The sequence below is a fragment of the Acanthopagrus latus genome, chromosome 2, assembly GCF_904848185.1.
Source record: "Acanthopagrus latus isolate v.2019 chromosome 2, fAcaLat1.1, whole genome shotgun sequence".
Classification (NCBI taxonomy): Eukaryota; Metazoa; Chordata; class Actinopteri; order Spariformes; family Sparidae; genus Acanthopagrus; species Acanthopagrus latus.
In genome coordinates, this window is record NC_051040.1 from 12428349 (window position 1) to 12448105 (window position 19757).

The window sequence follows — 19757 nt, forward strand, 5'->3', positions numbered from 1 at the left end:
TGACTTTAATTGTTGTGCATTTCCACATATTAACAGATTTCCTGTCTCTGGACATCCATAAAACTGGATGTGAGGGAAGAAAACAGAGGAAGGGAGACCATAATTTAAACAAGAAGAGAGAGAGGTTAGTGTCTGTAGCGTCTCTGGGGAAAACGGATGTCTCTGAGTTGAATCCCCCCCTTCCATCTCCTACACCAACCCTCCACTTAGTGCTTTATATTATACTACGCCTGTCAGTATTTATGTGTAATGTGTGTTGTGTCACGGCCGCTTTCTCTTTTCACCCGTCTCTCTGTGTTGGCGATTCCATATTTTGGAGCCCTCGGGGAACTCTGTGCATTCAGGGGCCACAGAGTTATGAGTCTTGCGATGTAACGTGGGCGTTTGGTAGGAGGGACGTAACTGAAGGCCATATAGCCTAGTCACCACCTTCTGAGACGCACCCTCCCTCCCTCCGTCCTCCTTTAGAGTGACTCAGCGCGGCAGTGCGGAGGCAGGGGGTCAAAAATCCCCTGCCCTCCGCCTCTACTCAAACATGTGGGAATGGGAAAGCTTTATCCTATATTTAACCTCCAGGTGTCTGTCTGCTTTGTGTGTGTGAGTCCCAGTAACTGAGTCATCAGCAGCTGGGTGCTGCAGACGGGTTATCTTATAGAGGAGAATGAGGTGGCCCTTGTTCTTGGGGGGTTGGTTGGGGGCTTTTGAAAGTCGAGGAAATGCTGCCCCTCTATGCTCCACACTCACCTCCCTCTGATGAGAACTTTCCACATTAAATCTGTCTGATGTTTTGTGAGAGCGAGTACGTTAGATTTGCGAGAAAAGAAGAGAATTTAAAGGAGACCTATTATGCTTTGTCTTTTCTTTCCTTTCCTTCAGTGTTTTATATATATGTTCTTGGGCATATAAAAAGATCTTGAAGGTTTAAAAGGTAAAAGTCAGCGCCAACAGAAGCTCCTCTATCCCACAGAAAACACAGCTCCTGAAATGCCCTGTCAGCACCTTTAGTTCCGTGACTTTGTGACATCACAGAACGTCGACATGTCACACATTTGCATTATCTATACCTAGCAGCTAGTCTAGCATGTACGAAATTATTTAGCACTGCTGCTCTGCTTTTGTTAGCAGTGCTGGCTCAGGTGTGTGTGAGCTAACCAATCAGATCAGACTGGGTAATCAGGTGCTAAAACAGAGCATGTTTTTTGAGCATTAAATCACGTAAACCTAGTCTTGTAGTTAGCCAAAATGAAATGATGAATCTCATGAATATGTCTCCTTAAACCACAAAACTCTGCTAACTGTCGCTGCTATTAGCTAATTAGCTCAGTTAGCCATGTAGCTAGGTGTCTGGACTTGGAGCTTGAAGCACCAAAGTAAAGTGCTGGAGTTACATTGCAAGCACAGAATATTTGGAACAAGATGGGCCAGGTGCTAGCTCGTTAGCATGCTAAACATGCAAAACTGTTATTCCCTCACATCTTGTTGATAATTCTGGTTAGTTTTATTACAAATTGCACCTTTTACTAAAAGAATCCAAGGTGCAGCTAATCATAATTGCTTACATACAGTCAGTGTAAATCCATCCTTCCTTGCTATGATAGTGCAACGTTTAATGCAACAGAAAAACAGCTCCCCTTCTTGTGCAGATTAAACGTTTCTTCCTTTATTAATAGTTAATTAATACATCATTTCTTACCCGGTGAGTTACAGTAGTCAGGTTTAAGATGCTGGGTTGGTTATGTCTGTGGCAGAGTGTGGAAGGGCAGCATCGCCCGTAGGCTAAAAAGACAGTGATTGATGTATGTGTATGTAAATCTTTCCCGGCAACAGGATGTTCCCCATTTGAGCAGAAGGCAACGATGCTGAGTCAAATCACTTAGAGCTATTACCCATCAAACCTGTCTAAATAATTGCGGAGTATGATGGCCTATACGATTATCATATGGGCAACTGTATACATTTATTCACTATACAGTCGAAAAGCCCAGCTCAGCAGATTTATTAAGAGCACTGAGACTTTCTCTCTTATTCTCCCTCTCTCTTGTGTGAAGGGCTTTTGGGCTTTAAGAAGCAGGTTTTCTCTTCAAAGGAAGTTCTGATTCTTCCCCGAGCCAAAAAGTACACATCGCTTGCCACGTAAAAAGGTAAGAGGTGCTCACACTTTCATTAGGTGACCACATCCACTCGCTAGTTCAGTTGATTCCAGTTGAGGGGGGAAAAAAGAGCACAAAGTTTGACCCGGGCCACATGTCATCCCTTCGCCGTGTCCCTCTCAATCAACCATGTGCTGTCCAGCGATGAAGAAAAGGGTTAAATGTTAAAACGCCCACACAAACATACTAAAACATAAATATAGTCACCCCATACTCTCAACACACACACACACACACACACACACACACAATCCTGTACACTTGAAGACCTCTGAGCAAGCAGAGCGATAAGATTAGAGGAAGTACGTGGGTGTGAAATAGCTGTGGTGTGGGACTTTTCTGGATTCGCACAATCTACGCCGACTGCAGGCCCTGCTTTTTATTAGAGTTCAAGCTGATGGGAATACACAGACGCTGATGACACCCACACACATATCCTGCAATGCTGGGATAAGAAACACACACACACACACACACACACACAAAGATAAAACATATGCATTCATCCTCGGTAGTCTGCAAATTCAGACACAGCTGTTCTTACACATGCAGCAGGATTAGGACAGTCTATCACATCATGTAACGATCAGATTATCCTTTAACAACAGTGAGTCTGCAGAGGCTGAAGCTGGTCTCAGGGCAGTAACCCCGAGGTTTTGACTTCTGCTCTGGTGCAAACAAAGCAAAGAGCAGAACCATCAGTGGGTCCATTAACAAAGCCCGACGCCTGACAAGGCTCTCTTTGTTTCATAATTAATGCAAACGCGATAACCGTGACATTGACAGTTGGGCAGTCCGCGCATCAACGTCTCTGACACATGAAAATGAACGCTGCCATTCATCACTGCACAGGGCTAATGGACCCCATAAGACTGAATTATTAAGCACAACACAGGAGACCTTTGTGCCAGATTAATGGAAGCATGCAGCAAAGCACATTCATTACAGTGATGTAGTGTAGTCAGTGAGTTATCATGTTAATTGTTAGCCATTGAGGAGGCTGCAACATGAGATTATTGTGTCAGTTAATGTAACAGCAGCAGAGTCGCCCCTTGTGTTGACGCTGTTAACAGATTTGTTGTGTTTATATTCTCTACATCTGTCTACCAGCGTCTGTGTTTCTGTCTCTGTGTGCATCGAGGACTCGGACAATCTGCTCAAGCAAAGAAACTTTCCACTTTCTGTAAACATACTATGCAAAGAACACTTGTCCTTTTTTTCCCCCCGTTTCCTCTGGGATGTAGTTGGTCTCCATTTAGTTTGATGTGTTTGCTGAGAGCCGCTCCGAGATAGACACAACAAGAAAGAGGGGGGAGGCAAGAGAGATAAAGACAGAGAATTTATTCAATCAAGTCTTACTCACATAAGAGCAGCACTTTGTGGTGAATTTCAGGGAACGAGGAGGAAAGAGGCAGGATGTGGTGGGTGAGAAACAGACCTGAGGATGAGAAATTGTCAGAGATAGAAGATGAGAGAGGAAAAGGATAGATTGAATCCTGGCGTCCTTGTGATCAGAAAGAAAACAAAAGAAAAGGAAAATGCTTTATATTAAAGGTTGACTTTGTAAGTCGATTTTGTAAGTTGATTTGTCGAATAATGACGCCTTGGAACCGACCTACAATCCCAAAGCTTCAGTGCTTGAGTCGGGACTATGACTCAAGAATGGACTCTCTCACAAAGTGGACCTTTAAGGTTCTTGTAATAAGCATGAGATAATAAGTCCAGACCTTATAAGATGCTTGTTTACGTAACAAGTGTTATTATAGAAGAATAAACATGTTTATTTGATATTGATTATTAGAAACTTGCTCGTTGTAGTAAGTGTGTCATGATAGTACCATAGTAATGAGAACCATGATGTCAAATATTGTAGTTTGAATAACCCAGAGAAGATGTTTGGCCTTGTGCATCTTTTGTTCAGTTCATCTGGTTACATTTTCATGACCAATTTAGTGTGATTGTTCCTTGTGTTGTTGTTGTTTTGTTTTTTTTTACAGTTATGAAGGTCACTTATCTGCGAAACACATCTAATTTGATTTACAGAATTATTCTTTTTCAAATTTGTACAGATATCACAAACATATCAGAATTCATTTGTTTGTCTATGATAAATGTGTAGTGAAAGTCTGTTACCTTGAAAGACTTCATTAAAAGTTAATAATCCTTTATTCTGTTAATAAGTGCATAATAAAGAATCTATTAACCTTACCTCGGTGTTGTTCTCACGATGGATCCAGTAGCCGCAAAAGCTGCAGAAAAATATAAAACGTATATATAAATATAGCGTATAAATTACTCTCAATGAAGTAACAGAAAAGGCTTATGAAAGGTTCGACACACACATAATAAGGCTTTTTTTTAATGTTCTTAAAGCAGCAATATGTAGAAATTGGCATTCTGTGCATTTTGGGGCAACACCACTGTCTTAAGAGCAAATCCCAGGTCTGTAACAGTTTGTCAGATGTAATGTAGGTGCTGAATACAAACAAAACTCATCACATCACCACAATGGTATGTGTTGGAAACTTGTATGTTGAAGTAAACGTGCAGAAACAAGAGGAGACACCAATCACCCTGTTAAAAGACACTGGCCCATCAACATGATTTTGAAGCTGTTATTTTAAGGTAAAACAGTTACATAATGTTGCTATAAATAGTCTAAATACTATAAGAGTCTAAGTACTTAAGAAGACCCGTACAAACTATTACATAACACTTATTAAAAAGGACCTTAACATAAAGTGCTACCTAAATTACTCTCAGTTTGCTTCAGGATGAACACAGTTTAACTTTGTTATCTTATTTCTTCTGCTCACAGCGGTTTGATCTGGGTGGGATTTAAAAGCCAAATGGTTTGAAGTGCTCCTCTGTACTCGGGTAAGAACTGTGGAGACGGCAGCATTTTCTCTACTTTCCTGACACTGAGAGCCGTGATCAAAAAATAGCTGTTGTTCCCTAAACATGTCAATAAGTGTATCAAAATAGCAGAAGTGCTGGGAAAGCCCTCGAAAAACAAAGGAGCTGAAAAAAGGGTTTCTCTCAGAGCCGCCGTCCAGAGGCTATTGATTGTGTATTTGTTTATTTGGTTAGCAGGGAGCCCTGCGATCACGTTTCCCTAATCGAGGCCGATTACAGAAAGAAATACGATGCTGCATAAATTAGGCTGTGTGATGTTACCCTTCTACTGAATTTCACATCATAATGCTCCCGTAATTGGATTTGGAGCATTGTGCATTAGGCCTTGTTTAGGAAAGAGAGGAATACAGACTGGCTATTGGTGACAAAGAGTAAACGTGAAGACAGGAGGGGTGAATGGTTCCTGTGACTCAAAATGATTCGCTTTGTGATTTACACACCAGAGTGTCAAAGCCATGTCTCATCAGTGAGATCACTTTTATCTAAAATATAGTAACGGGCTTTATTCGTCTTTAGTCTGTCTTAATATCATAAATCCTGTTCTCTGCGGGAAAGAGGCTGTAATCCTTTTCAAACTCAATAAGGACATAAGTGTTTGAAAGTGACCTTTGTCCCTCTATACACCCGCTGCGGAACATTATTCATTCAGCCACTGTTCCACTGCGATACAACATGCAGACGGGGTTTAATTAATCAGTTACCATTCAGTGCTTGTAGAGCAGCTTACCGAGCCGTCTGTCATTCTTGGATGTTGTCCAAAGGCACTTCTTTAGCGTAAATTAACACGTTGGGGCGAGGAGACTGTCGTATAAACTGGAGATTGAGTTTTATGGTTATATGCCTCAGTGCTGAAGGCACACGGTCCTCCAGGGTGATGCTGGACTAATGTGAATCCAGACACTCTTCTAATGGGGGGCCATTACAGCCCACATTGCAAGAACTATTCATTTTTTATGAGTGGGGTAGATCGGTTGGCGCCTTGTTTCAGGGGCCCTCACCACCACTGGTTACATCTGTGTCCATACATGACTCTTCTAGAGGGTCACAGGCTTCCAGTGGTGGACTGATTTACTCAGGCACTGTGCTCGCGCACAAATTTCAGTTTCTTTTTACTTCCATTTTGTGCTCCTTATCTGGCAGCTTTACTTATTAGTTAGTAGCAGTGAAACGTAACTAAGTACATCTACTCAATCATGAGGTGCTTTGAGTTATTCCTTTAAATGCTACTTTATTCTCTTACTCCACTACATTTTGCAAGTAAAGTACTGAAATATTGAAAATCAATTCTCCAGAAGCCCTGAGATCCCAGACTGATTTGAACAGACCTAAACCTTGACCCAAACCTTCATTTTAGCTGCTAAGCTAAAGACCTTAGCACACACCCCATATGTTGGGTGGTTGACTGTCTTGTCAAATTACTTTGAGTTCAGTTCCAGTTCAGTTGTTTAGGAGAACACTACACTGCAGTTTTGCTGTGAAGCTCCAGAAATGTTTTTGTGGATGACGAAACTTCACCTGACTTTCCATCAGCATGAGGGTGAAGAGATGATGACTGAATTTCCATTTTTGGGTGAACTTTTCCTTTAAGCAACACAGAAGGACATGAAGTAGTAGAAATGAGTGCAATCTGAGTCAGCTGTAAACAGATATGTGAATGAATTCCTCAATATTCATGATTTAATAATGTATATATTATGCAATGGGCCATTCTGCCTGTTTTTATGGGAATACTTGTTTTACTCTTTTTTTTTACACTGTAGTGCTGTACTGCATCTCACTGTGTCTGATTCAGCCACCAATAGCACATAAATAGTTTAAATGCTACTTATGCATTGATCTTCTAATACATGTTTAACACTCAGAGGGACTATTGCCCTGCACTATGTTTACTTCCCATACTTAAAGTGCATTTACCTCATAGTACTTACTACTATTTGCTTGTAATAAAGTATTTCTGTGGCGCAGCGCCGGTGCTCCAGCAGAGCAGAATGAGAACTAGTTTGGTTTCACAGTCTATCCAAACACAGTATAATGACTTCTCACTCTCTCATCTGCGCTCCTCAGTTCTTCCTACATGCACCTCATCTCACCAAACACAAATCATGGGGCTCTGCAGCACACCCTGCACTCAGCTGGGGTGGTCTTATTGATTTGAGGTGGCTGGGGTCACAGATCTCTTTTTGGGGGGGACCAGATCTGTGGGTTGCACTGGCATCAGGAGCTGGAGGACTGAGAGAAATGTCTTCACGTAATAATGATGTAAGATTATTCATGACTGTCATCACTGCTCCCTCCACACGCTGATGCTGCTCCACTCCTATCGCCCGTGCAGCAGCAGACAGGTCGTCCTCAGCGGGGGGGCACCTGCCGTGCTGTCCCGCTCGGCGTTGCAGTGTCTGTGTGAGCGGATGATTGGTGCACAGCTGGAGACAGAGGCGGACCTGTGGCCGAACACCTGAGCGGACTACCGACTTCGCGGGACGGGAGACGCAACACATTACTTTCCAGATCCAGCGATGATGCCCCGTGGTGGGCCGGGCGGCGGCGGGACACCGCGCGGGACCACCGGCACCTTCCTGTCGGCATGCCTGCTCTCCGCCTGTCAAGCCTACCGAAGCTGCGGGGGGGTCCAGTGCGGCGACGGCCAGCAGTGCTGCCCGCCCATGGTCGGCGGGAACGGCAGTGCCAGCTCGGCGGTGCGCTGCTGCAAGCTCCCCATCCACATCTTCTTCGACAACGTCGGCTGGTTCACGAAGAAGCTGTCGGGCATCCTGATCCTGTTGCTGCTCTTCGCCATGGGCTACTTCATCCAGCGGATCATCTGCCCGCGGCCCCGCCGGAACCCGCACAACGACCGCAGCGAGGAGCCCTCCCTCTTCAACGGGCACGCGTCGGCGTCCCAGGACTCCCTGCTGGACCGGTACCCGGAGGGCAGCCTCGGGGACTTCACCTCCCCGAACCTGCCGGCCTACGACGAGGTGAAATATCTGCCCACGTACGAGGAGAGCATGCAGGAGATGCACAGGGACCGATCCGACGACAACCTGCTGTCGTCGGGGAGCGACAGGGGCGGTCAGGGCAGGGCGAGAGCCGCGGGACCGAGAGCCGGCGAGCAGAGGCGGGATGTCCTGGAGGTGTCAGGACCGCAGCACAGCCCAAGGACATGTCGGAACTCTGTGTGACCGGCCGGACTGAGACAATACAGCGATCACATTTGAATATAATCAGGGTAATTATCTTGCAGAGATATAAACTCAAGTGCAATTATAATCCTGAATGTTAAGAATAAAAAGGAGGAGGCTGCGAAACATGGGACGTGCTCTGTAAGATTATGGGGGATTACTCGCCTTTTGTATGCAAAACGAGCGCTTGGGTTAAGGGGGAAAAAAGGAGATTATAAAGTGGAGCGGAGATCGACGCTCTTTTGTGAAGGGGGGGGGGGGCGTCTCGTTTGGCTCTGGTACAATCGCATTAAGGTTTTTTTTTCTTTCTTTCTTTCTTTCTTTCTTTCTTTTTTTTTACCTCAGCATCTCAATTTCAAGTGGCACCGTGAAACCGCTCCTCTTCCACAGTCTTCCTTCCTTAGTCTTAATGCTAAATATGCTGCAAGACCCCCATCTTCCTTTTATTGCATCTCGATTGAATTTGCATGCAAAAGGAGAGAATATTTAGATTTCTTTCTGCCTCTCGGTGACCTGAAATGTGTGCTGAAGGGAGGGATGTCAATGTTTGAATACTTTCTGGGGCAGACATTTTTATCAGGCAGCCTTAGAGCCGGTTAATTCAGCCCATAGCTTATCAGCATGAAAGCAATATTCTCTCAAACTGAGTCTCTCTCTCTCTCTCTCTCACACACACACACACACACACACACACACACACACACACTTCTCCAGGGGGCTGACAGATGAGCATTTTATCAGTGACCTGAGCCATGTCTAATACTGCACAAGCTGAAGCTGCAGCAGAGATGTGCAGTTTTTGTTTTTTTTTCCCACTTAAAGATGCTGCCCCGAGGCTACATGTATCAGTGTCTCCCAGGATTTTGAATCCATGGTAGAAAAAAAAATGAAAATAAAAATAACAATGGCAGAGATTACAGCTGGCATACTGATGGGGTGTGAGCTGCCAAGAAACAAAGTTGTATTTGGATGATAGCATGTCAGACAAGAACTAACGCCTCCCCAGCTCAGACCGAGGGAAGGGGAAAAAAAGATAGAGGGACATCTGACAGGAGACATCTGAGACAAAACCTTCACTTCTGCTTGTGTGTTGACCACGAGCGTGTAACTGTCCCCCTGATAATTTGCGTCTCTGACTGATGAGAGTGTCATCACATCAGGATTCACGGCCCATCTACCTGGATTAAAGATATAGGTATACTTGCTATCAACTGTCAATTAAAATGCCTCATTATGCAGCAAGATTAAGCTCATCTGTCATCAGAAATTACTTTACTTTGACTTTGTGTGTGGCGAGCAGTCACACTTGCCATATCCTCTCTCAGGCTCAGACTTGTCGAAAAGTTAGCACATCGTGAGTCTCAGGCCAAAAGAGAAGGCGAGAGGAGAACAGTATCTCCATTAAGGCTGCAAGTGATGGCTCATTTTCCTAACGAATAACCTGTCAAAAGTCTAGTAAACGTCTACCATAGGTTCCCAGATGACTAAGATGGCCCTGTCAGATAGCTTGTTTGATCTGACAAGCAGTCCAGAACACAATGATATTTAGTTTACCATCAAGGAAAGCTTAGGAAAAACACAAATATTCAGATTTGAGAGGCTGAAACCAGTGAATTGCTTTGTTGGTCTTTGTTTTGCATGAAATATTTACTTAAACGATCAATTCTAAATCTTAAAAATGAACAAAGCAGCTGTCAACAATCTTTTCAGCTCTAACCTCCATTACATCAAATGAATGAACTAATTTATTTACAAGTCCTGAATGGGGTAGTGTTGTAAATAAATAAATAGAGCCCAACAGATATATAGTTTTGAGAGCCAATGCTGATACCGATACTAGGAAGTATAAAAAAAAAAAAAATACACCTATTGGCTGTTATATACACATTTTCTGCGGGGATCTCTCAAATGTGGTCATCAAACACTTGGGACAAAAATATGTAATGGCATCAGGACAGTTTACAGATGAACTAAATCACCAATTGTCTAAAATAACATCCGTGCACTAATACAGAAAAACATGTACACATGTACATGTACACTGATATGGATATGGATATATCGGTAAACTGATATATCAGTCGGCCTCTATGTAAAACGTGCAATTCTATTTACTTGTTAATTCTTTAATACTTCTTTTATATTCTAAGTGGATATAAAGCACGGAGTGACCCTCAGCGTATTGACTTACGTGAGAAGCTCCAGAGCGGTTATGTACCATCTGAAGCACTAGTGTATACTCATTAGGAGAGTGTAATAAGAGGCAGTAATATTTAATAATTAAGCGCCCTTAATCGCCACAAAAAGTAACGCTTCACTTTCTGTCCAATGTTTAGAGATTAAAATACGGAAGGAGTTGCTGCTAAAGCACCACAAGCCCAGACTTCACAATTAGAGACCATGAGCTCCTCTTAAGTCTGAGTCTGATTGTGGTGGCTTGTGTAATCCAATACTTGTGGCCCGTGATGGCAGATCCACTGGTGAGCGCTGATGGCTCTGCTCTCCGGAGGGAACAATGTGGGTAGGTGGGGTTTGCACTTAGAAGCATTAAAATCATGCTTAAAACCCACTGATGGGTAGATGAGGTGGAGCATGTGACCCCGAGACGTAGGCGGTCACGTGTGAGTGCTGCTCAAGTCGTAAGAGGTGTGAATGTTGCATTTCACCCTCTCCTTCTCGCTCATTGCATTTTAAAGGAACAGTTCACCCCACAATAAGAAAATAAGGTCATTGTCTTCTCACCCTCACGCCGATGGAAAGTTGAAGGTGAAGTTTTGTAGTCCGCAAAACATTTCTGAAGCCTCTCGGCAAAACAGAGTTGCAACATTCCCCTCGACAACAGCATGGGACAGCTGTTTCATAACGTTTTGCTTTATTCGACACTTACTATCTTTGCACAACAACAAACCCCACTTGTTGCCTTTATATTCTGTCATTTTATGTTTGTTCTCAAGTACATACATGTGTACATAATGGAACATGTATAGATATACTGGCATGACAATAAACATCTTGAATCTTAATTCTTGACTGGAAAATGAAAACTGCTCCATAAAGCTCATCTGGCATAATAAAAGTCTCCTGAAGCCCTGAGAACCAATCTTTACTGTAGCTGCTGAGCTAAGTTGGTAAATAATGTCTTTTCAAATCAGTTTGGGATCTCAGAGCATTCGTAGACTTCGATTATGCTGGATGAGCTGTAAGGAGTCATTGTATGTTTTGATTAAGGGTTTTTGTTTGTTTGTGTTTTAGAAACAAGTCCCCATCTACTTCAGCTGTTTAGGACAATACTGAAACTCTGTCTTGCTCTGAAACTACGTAACTTCACCTGATGCTCCACCTGCACCTGGGCCAGTGGACGATGGCTGAATTTTCATTTATGGGTGAACTGTTCCTTTAATCAGATCACATAAGACTGGGACATCTGTCTGCCAGGGGAGAGGACAGCTCTCTTCAAAAGTGCATATTACTAATCCAAACATATACGTGGACGTGAACTGACAAAAGCAGAGCTGAGTACAGTGGCGACACACGCTCACATAAAAATTGATTCAGTGTAAGCAACATCACAATCTGCATCAACGATCCAGTAATTCTAATGCTCACTGGTCCAAAGGACAGATCAACTTTTAAGGTCAAATCAATGAGCATTATTGTCCTCGTAAATTCTACATCATATCCAGGAAATGTATTTTTGGGATCAATCTATTAAATGAGAACTTGCAAGTCATTAAATGTGGGAATACAGCTCTGAGGTTCAATAAAAGTGCAGAATCTTTCTGGTGTTTTGTGCTGTGTAGTTTTAAACACTGAGATTAAAATATTGAAATGAGACTTTTACTACTCTTAATCTACAGATGTGGTAGTCTGTAGTGTGTAGTGTGCTTTGTATAGTTCAAGAGGAAGTGCATAATTCATTTCAATTCTATTTTTCACTGTGTGTGGCCGCTCTCAGTCGTAATGCATGTGAAACCTGACTCGCTGATAAGTCTTTTAATAGATTAATGTTGTGTTGGGTCTGGAGGACTACGGTTTATCATGCGGTGAGCAGGTTTCCAAAGAAAGCAGATGGAGGGAGTAAAATAAGCGAAAGACAGTGAGTCAGAGAGAGCCTAGAAGTGGCTAAAAGTGCAGGTGGCTGAGGGGGGAAAAAACCAGGCAACAGCGAGAGAGAATGAACCCATTGATAGATTTCCCTCCATCTACCGTTTTCTCTGATGTTTCAGCATCTGCGGCCACTCACAGTTTCAGGGATTATTGCCGCTCACTTTCTACCGTGTCTGTCCACGCGATCGTGATATGGTCAAGCAGTTGTTTTTGTTCTGGAGAGCCCTGAGACGGCTCTTCTCCGTCATTCGTCCCTTCTGGGCCACTAGAGGAGATGGATAGGCTATAATGGTCCGCTGATGTACTGGCCCTCTGCCAACCAGGGGGTGGAGCTGCATGGCAAGCGGCTGGTTTCACACCTCAGCAGAAAAGGAAATACAAGAATAACTCAAAGAGAAGCACACACTGTAGATATATTGAACTCTAAAACACACACACGCACCTAGAAATACCCTTTGGGTGGATGGGCAACGCTGGAAAAACATCTCAAAGATACCACTGAAGCAGCAAGACGTTAAAGGAATACAATGAAAGCAGGATAAAAAAAGGTGTATACTGTATCTATCGGTTTTATTCACCAACAGTTTAGTCTTTACAGGATGCAATGTTATGAATATACAAACTGTAAAAATATCTATATATATATAAAAACACAGTCAAATGCCACTGACAGAGAAACGCAGCAAAACATTTGTGCACAACGAAAAGATAACAATGATATCACTGAAAGGCTGATATGACAGAAAGGCCATAATGGTGCTGTTGCTGAGAAATACAGATACTCTTATCGAAAGTCAAATTATCCACCCACTGTAACAGAATGCTGTGTACAATATTGTGCATATGTTTTACATTGACAAGACTGTAGCGTAACAATCAAAATCAAGTGTCATATTCTTTATGGCCTCCACATCCAAATGTTCCCCTTTGTTTTCACTTGAAGTTAATGTACTTGGAACTAATGGTTGACATTGTACCTCGAGTACAGAACATTTTTATTACTGTGAGTGCGAGCCAAACCACCTAATATTCACCAAATGTCAAAAACACATGGGAATCGATTCCTGCAAAGCTGATGTTGTAGACAAAAGGTCCCCTGAGTATCAGCGTCGCACGGCCATGCTGCTCCTCACGGAGGCGTTAGCGGCCTTCTCTCTCTCTTTGGACAACTCCATCTCTATCTTCGCCTGGATCTTCTCCCAGTCCACCTCAACCTGGCACACAGACAGAAAGATGAGATGAGCAAGATAAGACAAGATACTGTAGCTTGCTTTGATCAGTATAGAAGCAGTTAATTATTCACATTACATGTTAAGGAGGGGATCACACTGGGTGCCTGAATAGTGTGGCGTGATTTAATGCTTTCCCCCTCCTGATGGTGATAACACTGAGGAATATCTTGCAGCAAGGGGCACCCCAGTGATGCACCAACATCTAAACTTTACTCTATTTTTGGTTTAGTTTTAAACTCTTCCCACTGGACAGCAGAGGATGTATCTCCTTAGAGTTAACCTTTTTCAACTGGAGGCACTCCTTATAGTGAGTTAATGCTGATAACCTGTCGGAAACAATTATAAACCCCCCCCCCCCCCCCGTGTTATTCGCCTCCCTAATCAATTAATGCAGTGCAGCAGACAGACTGTTCCAACTTACCCCGTCAGCATACTGCAGGAATCGTTTATTGGTCTCCTTCCTGCCAAATTTCTGTAGGAACTTCTGCCTATAGGCCAAAACTGTGTCCACATGGGTCTTGTATTTCACTGCCAGCTCCAGTGCCCTGGGTACAAGATGCACATCCACATCCATCACTCAAACCTAATTTTTCTAAAAATGGACCTTTAAGAGGATGAAAGATATCATCACTGTCATGTACCTCTCCCAGTTGAAGAGGTCAATATTGACTTGTATGGCCTGGTAGATGAGACCAGCTTGTAACAGAGTGGCCTCAGCCTCCTGGACCTGACCACTGAACATCAGCATGTGGGCCAAAGAGGACTCCTTAGATGGCTGCTGCTTTATGAAGTTGATGTACTGCACCCTGGGTAGCTATAAGAGGAGAGGGAGAGGATATGCAGAGACAAGAGGAGACCTTTTAACTGATCTCTTAAGCCTTGTTTCTGTTTAATTGTCAAGTGCACTTGAAGCAAACTTTTGAAATGCACAACAAAGAAACACAAAAACAAAACCAGGTCCACTGCTGCTTTCGATCTCAAATGGCTGTGATCTTTCATCACGGATGAGACTAAGATTATTCTTTTGGTCTCCTCATAGCTCCCCATGTAACTGTTGCTACTAACAGCCATGTATATCTGGGAAGACGCTGAAAGCGAACGGAGCTTCTTTTTCTCCACTTGGAGCGGATACATCAGATCAGTCGTGTGAGTTAAATGTTCTCTAAATCCAAATTTATTTGGGCTTATAAGGTGTTTTTCGTAAATGGCAAAAAACACCTCAAATGAACATGAAAACTTTTTGTATTGTAATGTTATCAACCTTTTCTAATGCATTACTTTAAATTTTGACTAAACAAAGGCGGATGGAAACATAGCTTTTGACTTGATTCTTTTTTCTAAATCCCTGAAGTTTCAATTCATTAAGAAAATGTGTGTATCTTTACCTAAATCTGTCTTTAACAAATGCTCTTACCTCTCCAATAGAAGCGTAGGCCATCTCCGCTGTGGTCAGCTCCCTGTTTGCCATAGCCATACCAGCAAGACATGCCCACAAAGACTGGTCCTATAGATCATGAGAGCAGAGGCAGTATGTTACAAAGGCCTGGAGACAGATTTTTTAGAGTTCCCCCCCATTTTTTTCCCACAAACTTTTAACATAACCAAATATTTATCATCTGAGTATAAGCCACTTCTATTTAGACTTGTCCTGAATGTTTGATCTAAAATACAAAGTCAGTTGGTTAAGGATATAATAAAGCAGGGACAGGGTATGATGGTATCTTTACAGTCCACTCTACATCCCGCTCATATCCTGGAAGGCGTCATGTAGTCATGCACGACAACACACGCAAAAACAAACACAAACATTCGGCGTACGCAACACCAATGAATGTGATCTAATGTGTCACCACTTTATTCTGTGCAGCTGCATTCATTAAAATGAAGCCTTAACCACCAATTGGCCAACAGTTGAGCAAACTTCACACTGGAGTCTCCACTCTGCGTTCCCCCCTTTAATCAGTGTCCATCACCAAGACAAACAGCTCTCATCGGAAACCACTGCTGGAAACAACAAATAACACTGTCAGCCACTGCCTGAGGTCATAAACTTGATACAAAAACTGGACTACCTATCACAACTTCGGGTCAAATCTTCTGCTGGCAGCCAGCGTCATAGTGATACCGTCTACTATGTACGCATGTTTGTGTGTATGGCTCCAAACTATTACATCAACTCCTTCCAGGTGAAGGCTTACTGACAACGTGGACTGGGATTCTGGGAAAAGCCGCTGCCACCAAACTCTTACCAGAAGTCGAGGGGGGGAGGGGTGGTGGAGGAAAAAGGCTCTTAAAACCAGTCCCTTTCCCTAATCCCTTTTGTCCCACCCTCGTCTTACTACTGGCCGTCCATTTCTCCAGGGTTGTGGTTATTGCATCATCGCCTGAGCAAACACATAGTCTAATAGTGTACAGAATGTGTTCATGCATGTGGAGAGTTTACACGTGCATGTCACCGAGTGTGTATTTATGAGTGAGGTCTATGGGGGCTAAATCCGGTAAATGGTGTCACCAGGCTAATTGAAGGCTAATTAAAGCCTGCTGGTCTGCTCCCATAAACCTGTCTGCTACCTTCTCATTTCAGACTGTCTCACTCCCTTTCATACATGTATGCTTGTGACACAAAGCACAGGACGTTAGACTGTGCTTGAACCCCAGACAGGATATGTCACCCTATCTTGAGGTTCATTATATACATCTTGGGTATACTTTTGTTTGGGTATCTTACACATATACAACAGCTTTGCGTGAATGATATTACAGCAGATGTAGCCAAGTTCATATTGATGATTTCTTCTCTGGCTTCTCTGGCTCTAAAAGTTAGCTAACGTTACATCAAGAGGAGTTAGCCTGATGTCAGATCACCAACGTCATGTTATTTCTGTAGAAATGTTAGCCAGAAAAGATCAAGGCTCCTCTTGTTTTCATTGAGACGACAATGACTTGGCTTCAGTTTGCATCCTTTGCTGTGTTCATTAAACCTAACATCAGTAATATATCCTTCCACTGGCCACTGTAGTCCTTGCTCCCAGAAAAAAAATCTAACAAACACTACAGCAACTGGTTAAACAGTACCGCTGCCACCATGTTTCTTATTTTCAAGCTTGTATGACTCAGGTCACATTTTCCGCCACAATCCAAAAGATGTGACTTTACACGTGCTCTGGAGTCCACCATCTTAGTGTCTTTCTGCTCCGCAAATAGAAAGCACCATTAGTTTACTTTGATTTTGAAACATTCTAGCATCTGGCTTCCAGCACAACACAGAAGTTCTATGGAGCCCCTTTGATAGAGATTTTCTTACCTTAGCGAAGCGGCAGAGGCGCAGTGCATCCTCCCAGCGTGCAGAGGTGCTGTACTCATGCAGGAGAGCTGGGTAGGGAGGTACACTGCTGTACACCAGGGAACCATCTCCTTGGCGTAACGTCACCTTGGTGCCAACATAGCTCAGAATGTTGGGTGTACGACTGAACTCACTTTCAAGGGAACACATACACACACACACGCACACCAGTCAGAACAAATATATGTAACCACATCCTCACAGTTTTGTAGTTACAGGAACACTGAACAATCTCAGTGTTCTTGTTTTGAATACTCGTGTGGGGATAAAAAGACAAACTGTTTAATAACACGTGAAGGGTGATGCAATATGTTGTAACCATGTAAAAATGTCACACTTTAACGTGTGGAGGATGATTGATTGTGCTAATTAGGGACACAACGATCTACTTGTTGAAAATGCAGTTTTTGCCATTTTGCATACGTGTGCCTGTGTGTGTGGCAGAGTAATTTGTGGCCGCTCACCACACGTACAATTTTGCTGAATTGATGAAATAACATACTGACAGTGCTGCTTTTGTAACGCTTACTGTACTTGGTCCAACCTGCCTTCCATCACAGATATGAGTGGAGCCTTTGTATTTGTTTATTTATTAGCTCTTGCCACTTAGTATCGGGTGTTCTCCATTAGCACATTGCATAAGAACAAAAGAACTTTTAATGACTCTGATGATGCAATCTGGCTGCTAGAACACCAAAATAGTAAAAGCAAAAAAAAAACAAAAAAACATTAAACGCTGAAAAATAGCAACGCTAACTGAGGCTTGTGTCGGCATAAACAGCCCGCAACTGCAAAGCTTGATTCATCACGTGTGTAAAAATTTACAACAGCAAGTCATAAACCACTGACAGTCAAGAAATAAAGGAAAGTACAGTGTGTACAACATGAGCACGAATAAAAAACAAAACCAAATGTTCAGATTGGTGCAGCAGAGACATGCAAAAGTAGTTCAGGATGCCTTAGCACCTCCTGTACTGGCTGAAGCTGAGGACTTTTTGGGCAGGAAGTATTGCACAGTCTGACAGCTGCTGGCAGAGAAGAGCTATACCTAAAGCACTATGTGTTGTACCACAGGGACAGCAGCTTTACTTGTACATCTTTTTCTACTACTTCTCTTCTATGACCAAAAAAACCAACACATCATGAAAGTGAGAGTTAAGAAATGGACATGTCTACCTGCCATCCTTCATGTACAGTGTTTTTGGCAGCAGGTCCTTGTCAGTGAAGACAGCACTTGGGTAGTACCACACCGTTAGCTGGTTGTCTTGGACTCCACACAAGATGTTAGCAGCATCATTCCAAGCCATACTGTGAACCATGCTACCTACAGGACAGAGCACACACTCAACGATCATGTAACCCCAACATTAGTTAGAGTCACTGCACATATTGCCAAAACAGCTTCCTTCTCCCAGTCTCACCAATTTTGCAGATTTTGGGCTCCCGTCCGAGATGACGTACGGAGGTCAAATAAAGGTCCCGGTTCTTGTCTATCAGGGCAATCTTCCTTTCACTAGATGGGCCACACTGGTCCAGAGCGACCTCCACCACCTCTAGCTACATATGAATAGTGACACACACAAGCACAAAGGTAAGAGGGAACAGAGGAGTGAGTGATGGAGGAATGACAAAAGATCAGGAAAATAAAGGAAAAGGGGGAGAGCAGTTTGTACCGTGACCAGCAGCCTCTCTGCCAAGTGTGTGCATGTGTGTGTGTGTGTGTGTGTTTGTGAGTGAGAGAGAGAGATAGAGTGACATGGAGTGGGGATATGTGTGTCTAAACCTGTATGTAAGTGAATGTGTGTGTGTTTTTGGCCAGAGCCAGCTGGCTCTGCTGCAGTGTCTTGGAGCTGTGGAGTACTGGCAGCCAAAGCCCTGCTGACAAACAGTGAGTCCTGCTACCTCCAATTCTTTTCCTTCGCTTCTAATTCTTTCCTTCTTTTTGTCTCTTTCCCTTTTAATCTGACTCCAAAGATATTCACCCGTTCTAGTCCTGGGTCTTATTGTTTACCCAACTTCGGGATATAGGTTATTTGTTTAAGCACAGAAACTCTAAAAAAAAAGAAAAGAAAAAAAGAAAAGAAAAAAAAGCTGCTCCCCTCACAGATCTATTTAGATAAAACCTAGTCTCCTGAATCGTTAGGACAAACAATCAGCCACTACATTTAGCTAACGCAGACAAAAAGTCAGCATCCTCAGTTGTCCTTTTAAGACATGGGAAAATTATCATCAATCTTATAGCACAGGGAAAAATGTTCTCAACATAGCTCATGCCGTGACAAGACAATATCATACAAAATAACGTACTTTGCTAAGAGTCACCTAGCCCCTAACAGCGTTGTCACCAAAAGTCATACTGGAGTAAACCATCTGAATAGTGCTTGAGTAAAAACTAGGCATGCCAACACAGTTTTACTCTGTGTTTTTTGGCATGGAAAAGGCAAAAATATTACAACATCCCCTAAACTCTTTAGATACCAAGTATCACTTTTAGGCTCTGGTTACACAAGCATTTACAACAGCAACAATTTGAATTAAATCATTTTCACTGCAATCAGAATGATCAGTGAAAATTGCTAACTGAGGTGAAACTGCACGCTGACTGGTTCAGCTATGGGAAACTTCTGACACAAATTCGCACACCTACTGCAAACTGTATTGATGCTGGTGCTGAACATTGTGGACACAGAGGGGACCGCAATGTCTAGATTGAAACAAGCTATCATATTAGCTACATCACATGACCCACATTTTGAGTTCACTATGCCACCAAGCTTCCAGCAGCACCTCATTTGCAACGACACACAAATCAATTTCACGCTGCTAA

At 43.0% G+C, this 19757-nt stretch overlaps 2 protein-coding genes across 6 annotated transcripts in view; one reads left to right on the forward strand and one right to left on the reverse strand.

Annotated features, from left to right (window-relative positions):
• The first annotated feature begins 6642 nt into the window (after positions 1-6642).
• Positions 6643-11513, forward strand: LOC119031218 (uncharacterized membrane protein C3orf80). The gene is made up of 2 exons (XM_037119548.1): positions 6643-8295; positions 11501-11513. The coding sequence occupies exon 1, from the start codon at positions 7583-7585 to the stop codon at positions 8246-8248; it is 666 nt and encodes a 221-aa protein (XP_036975443.1). The 5' UTR covers positions 6643-7582; the 3' UTR covers positions 8249-8295; positions 11501-11513.
• Positions 11514-12906: 1393 nt separating this feature from the next.
• Positions 12907-19757, reverse strand: part of ift80 (intraflagellar transport 80 homolog (Chlamydomonas)) — a 38494-nt gene continuing 31643 nt past the window's right edge. For all 5 annotated transcript variants that reach the window (XM_037119468.1, XM_037119458.1, XM_037119449.1 and 2 more), the window contains 7 exons: positions 18352-18487; positions 18107-18254; positions 16892-17063; positions 15002-15091; positions 14229-14401; positions 14009-14132; positions 12907-13569 (listed from right to left, as the gene is read on the reverse strand). In XM_037119468.1, the coding sequence (XP_036975363.1) occupies positions 13459-13569; positions 14009-14132; positions 14229-14401; positions 15002-15091; positions 16892-17063; positions 18107-18254; positions 18352-18487 (954 nt within the window). In that variant the 3' untranslated portion in view covers positions 12907-13458. The remainder of the gene's footprint in view (positions 13570-14008; positions 14133-14228; positions 14402-15001; positions 15092-16891; positions 17064-18106; positions 18255-18351; positions 18488-19757) is intronic.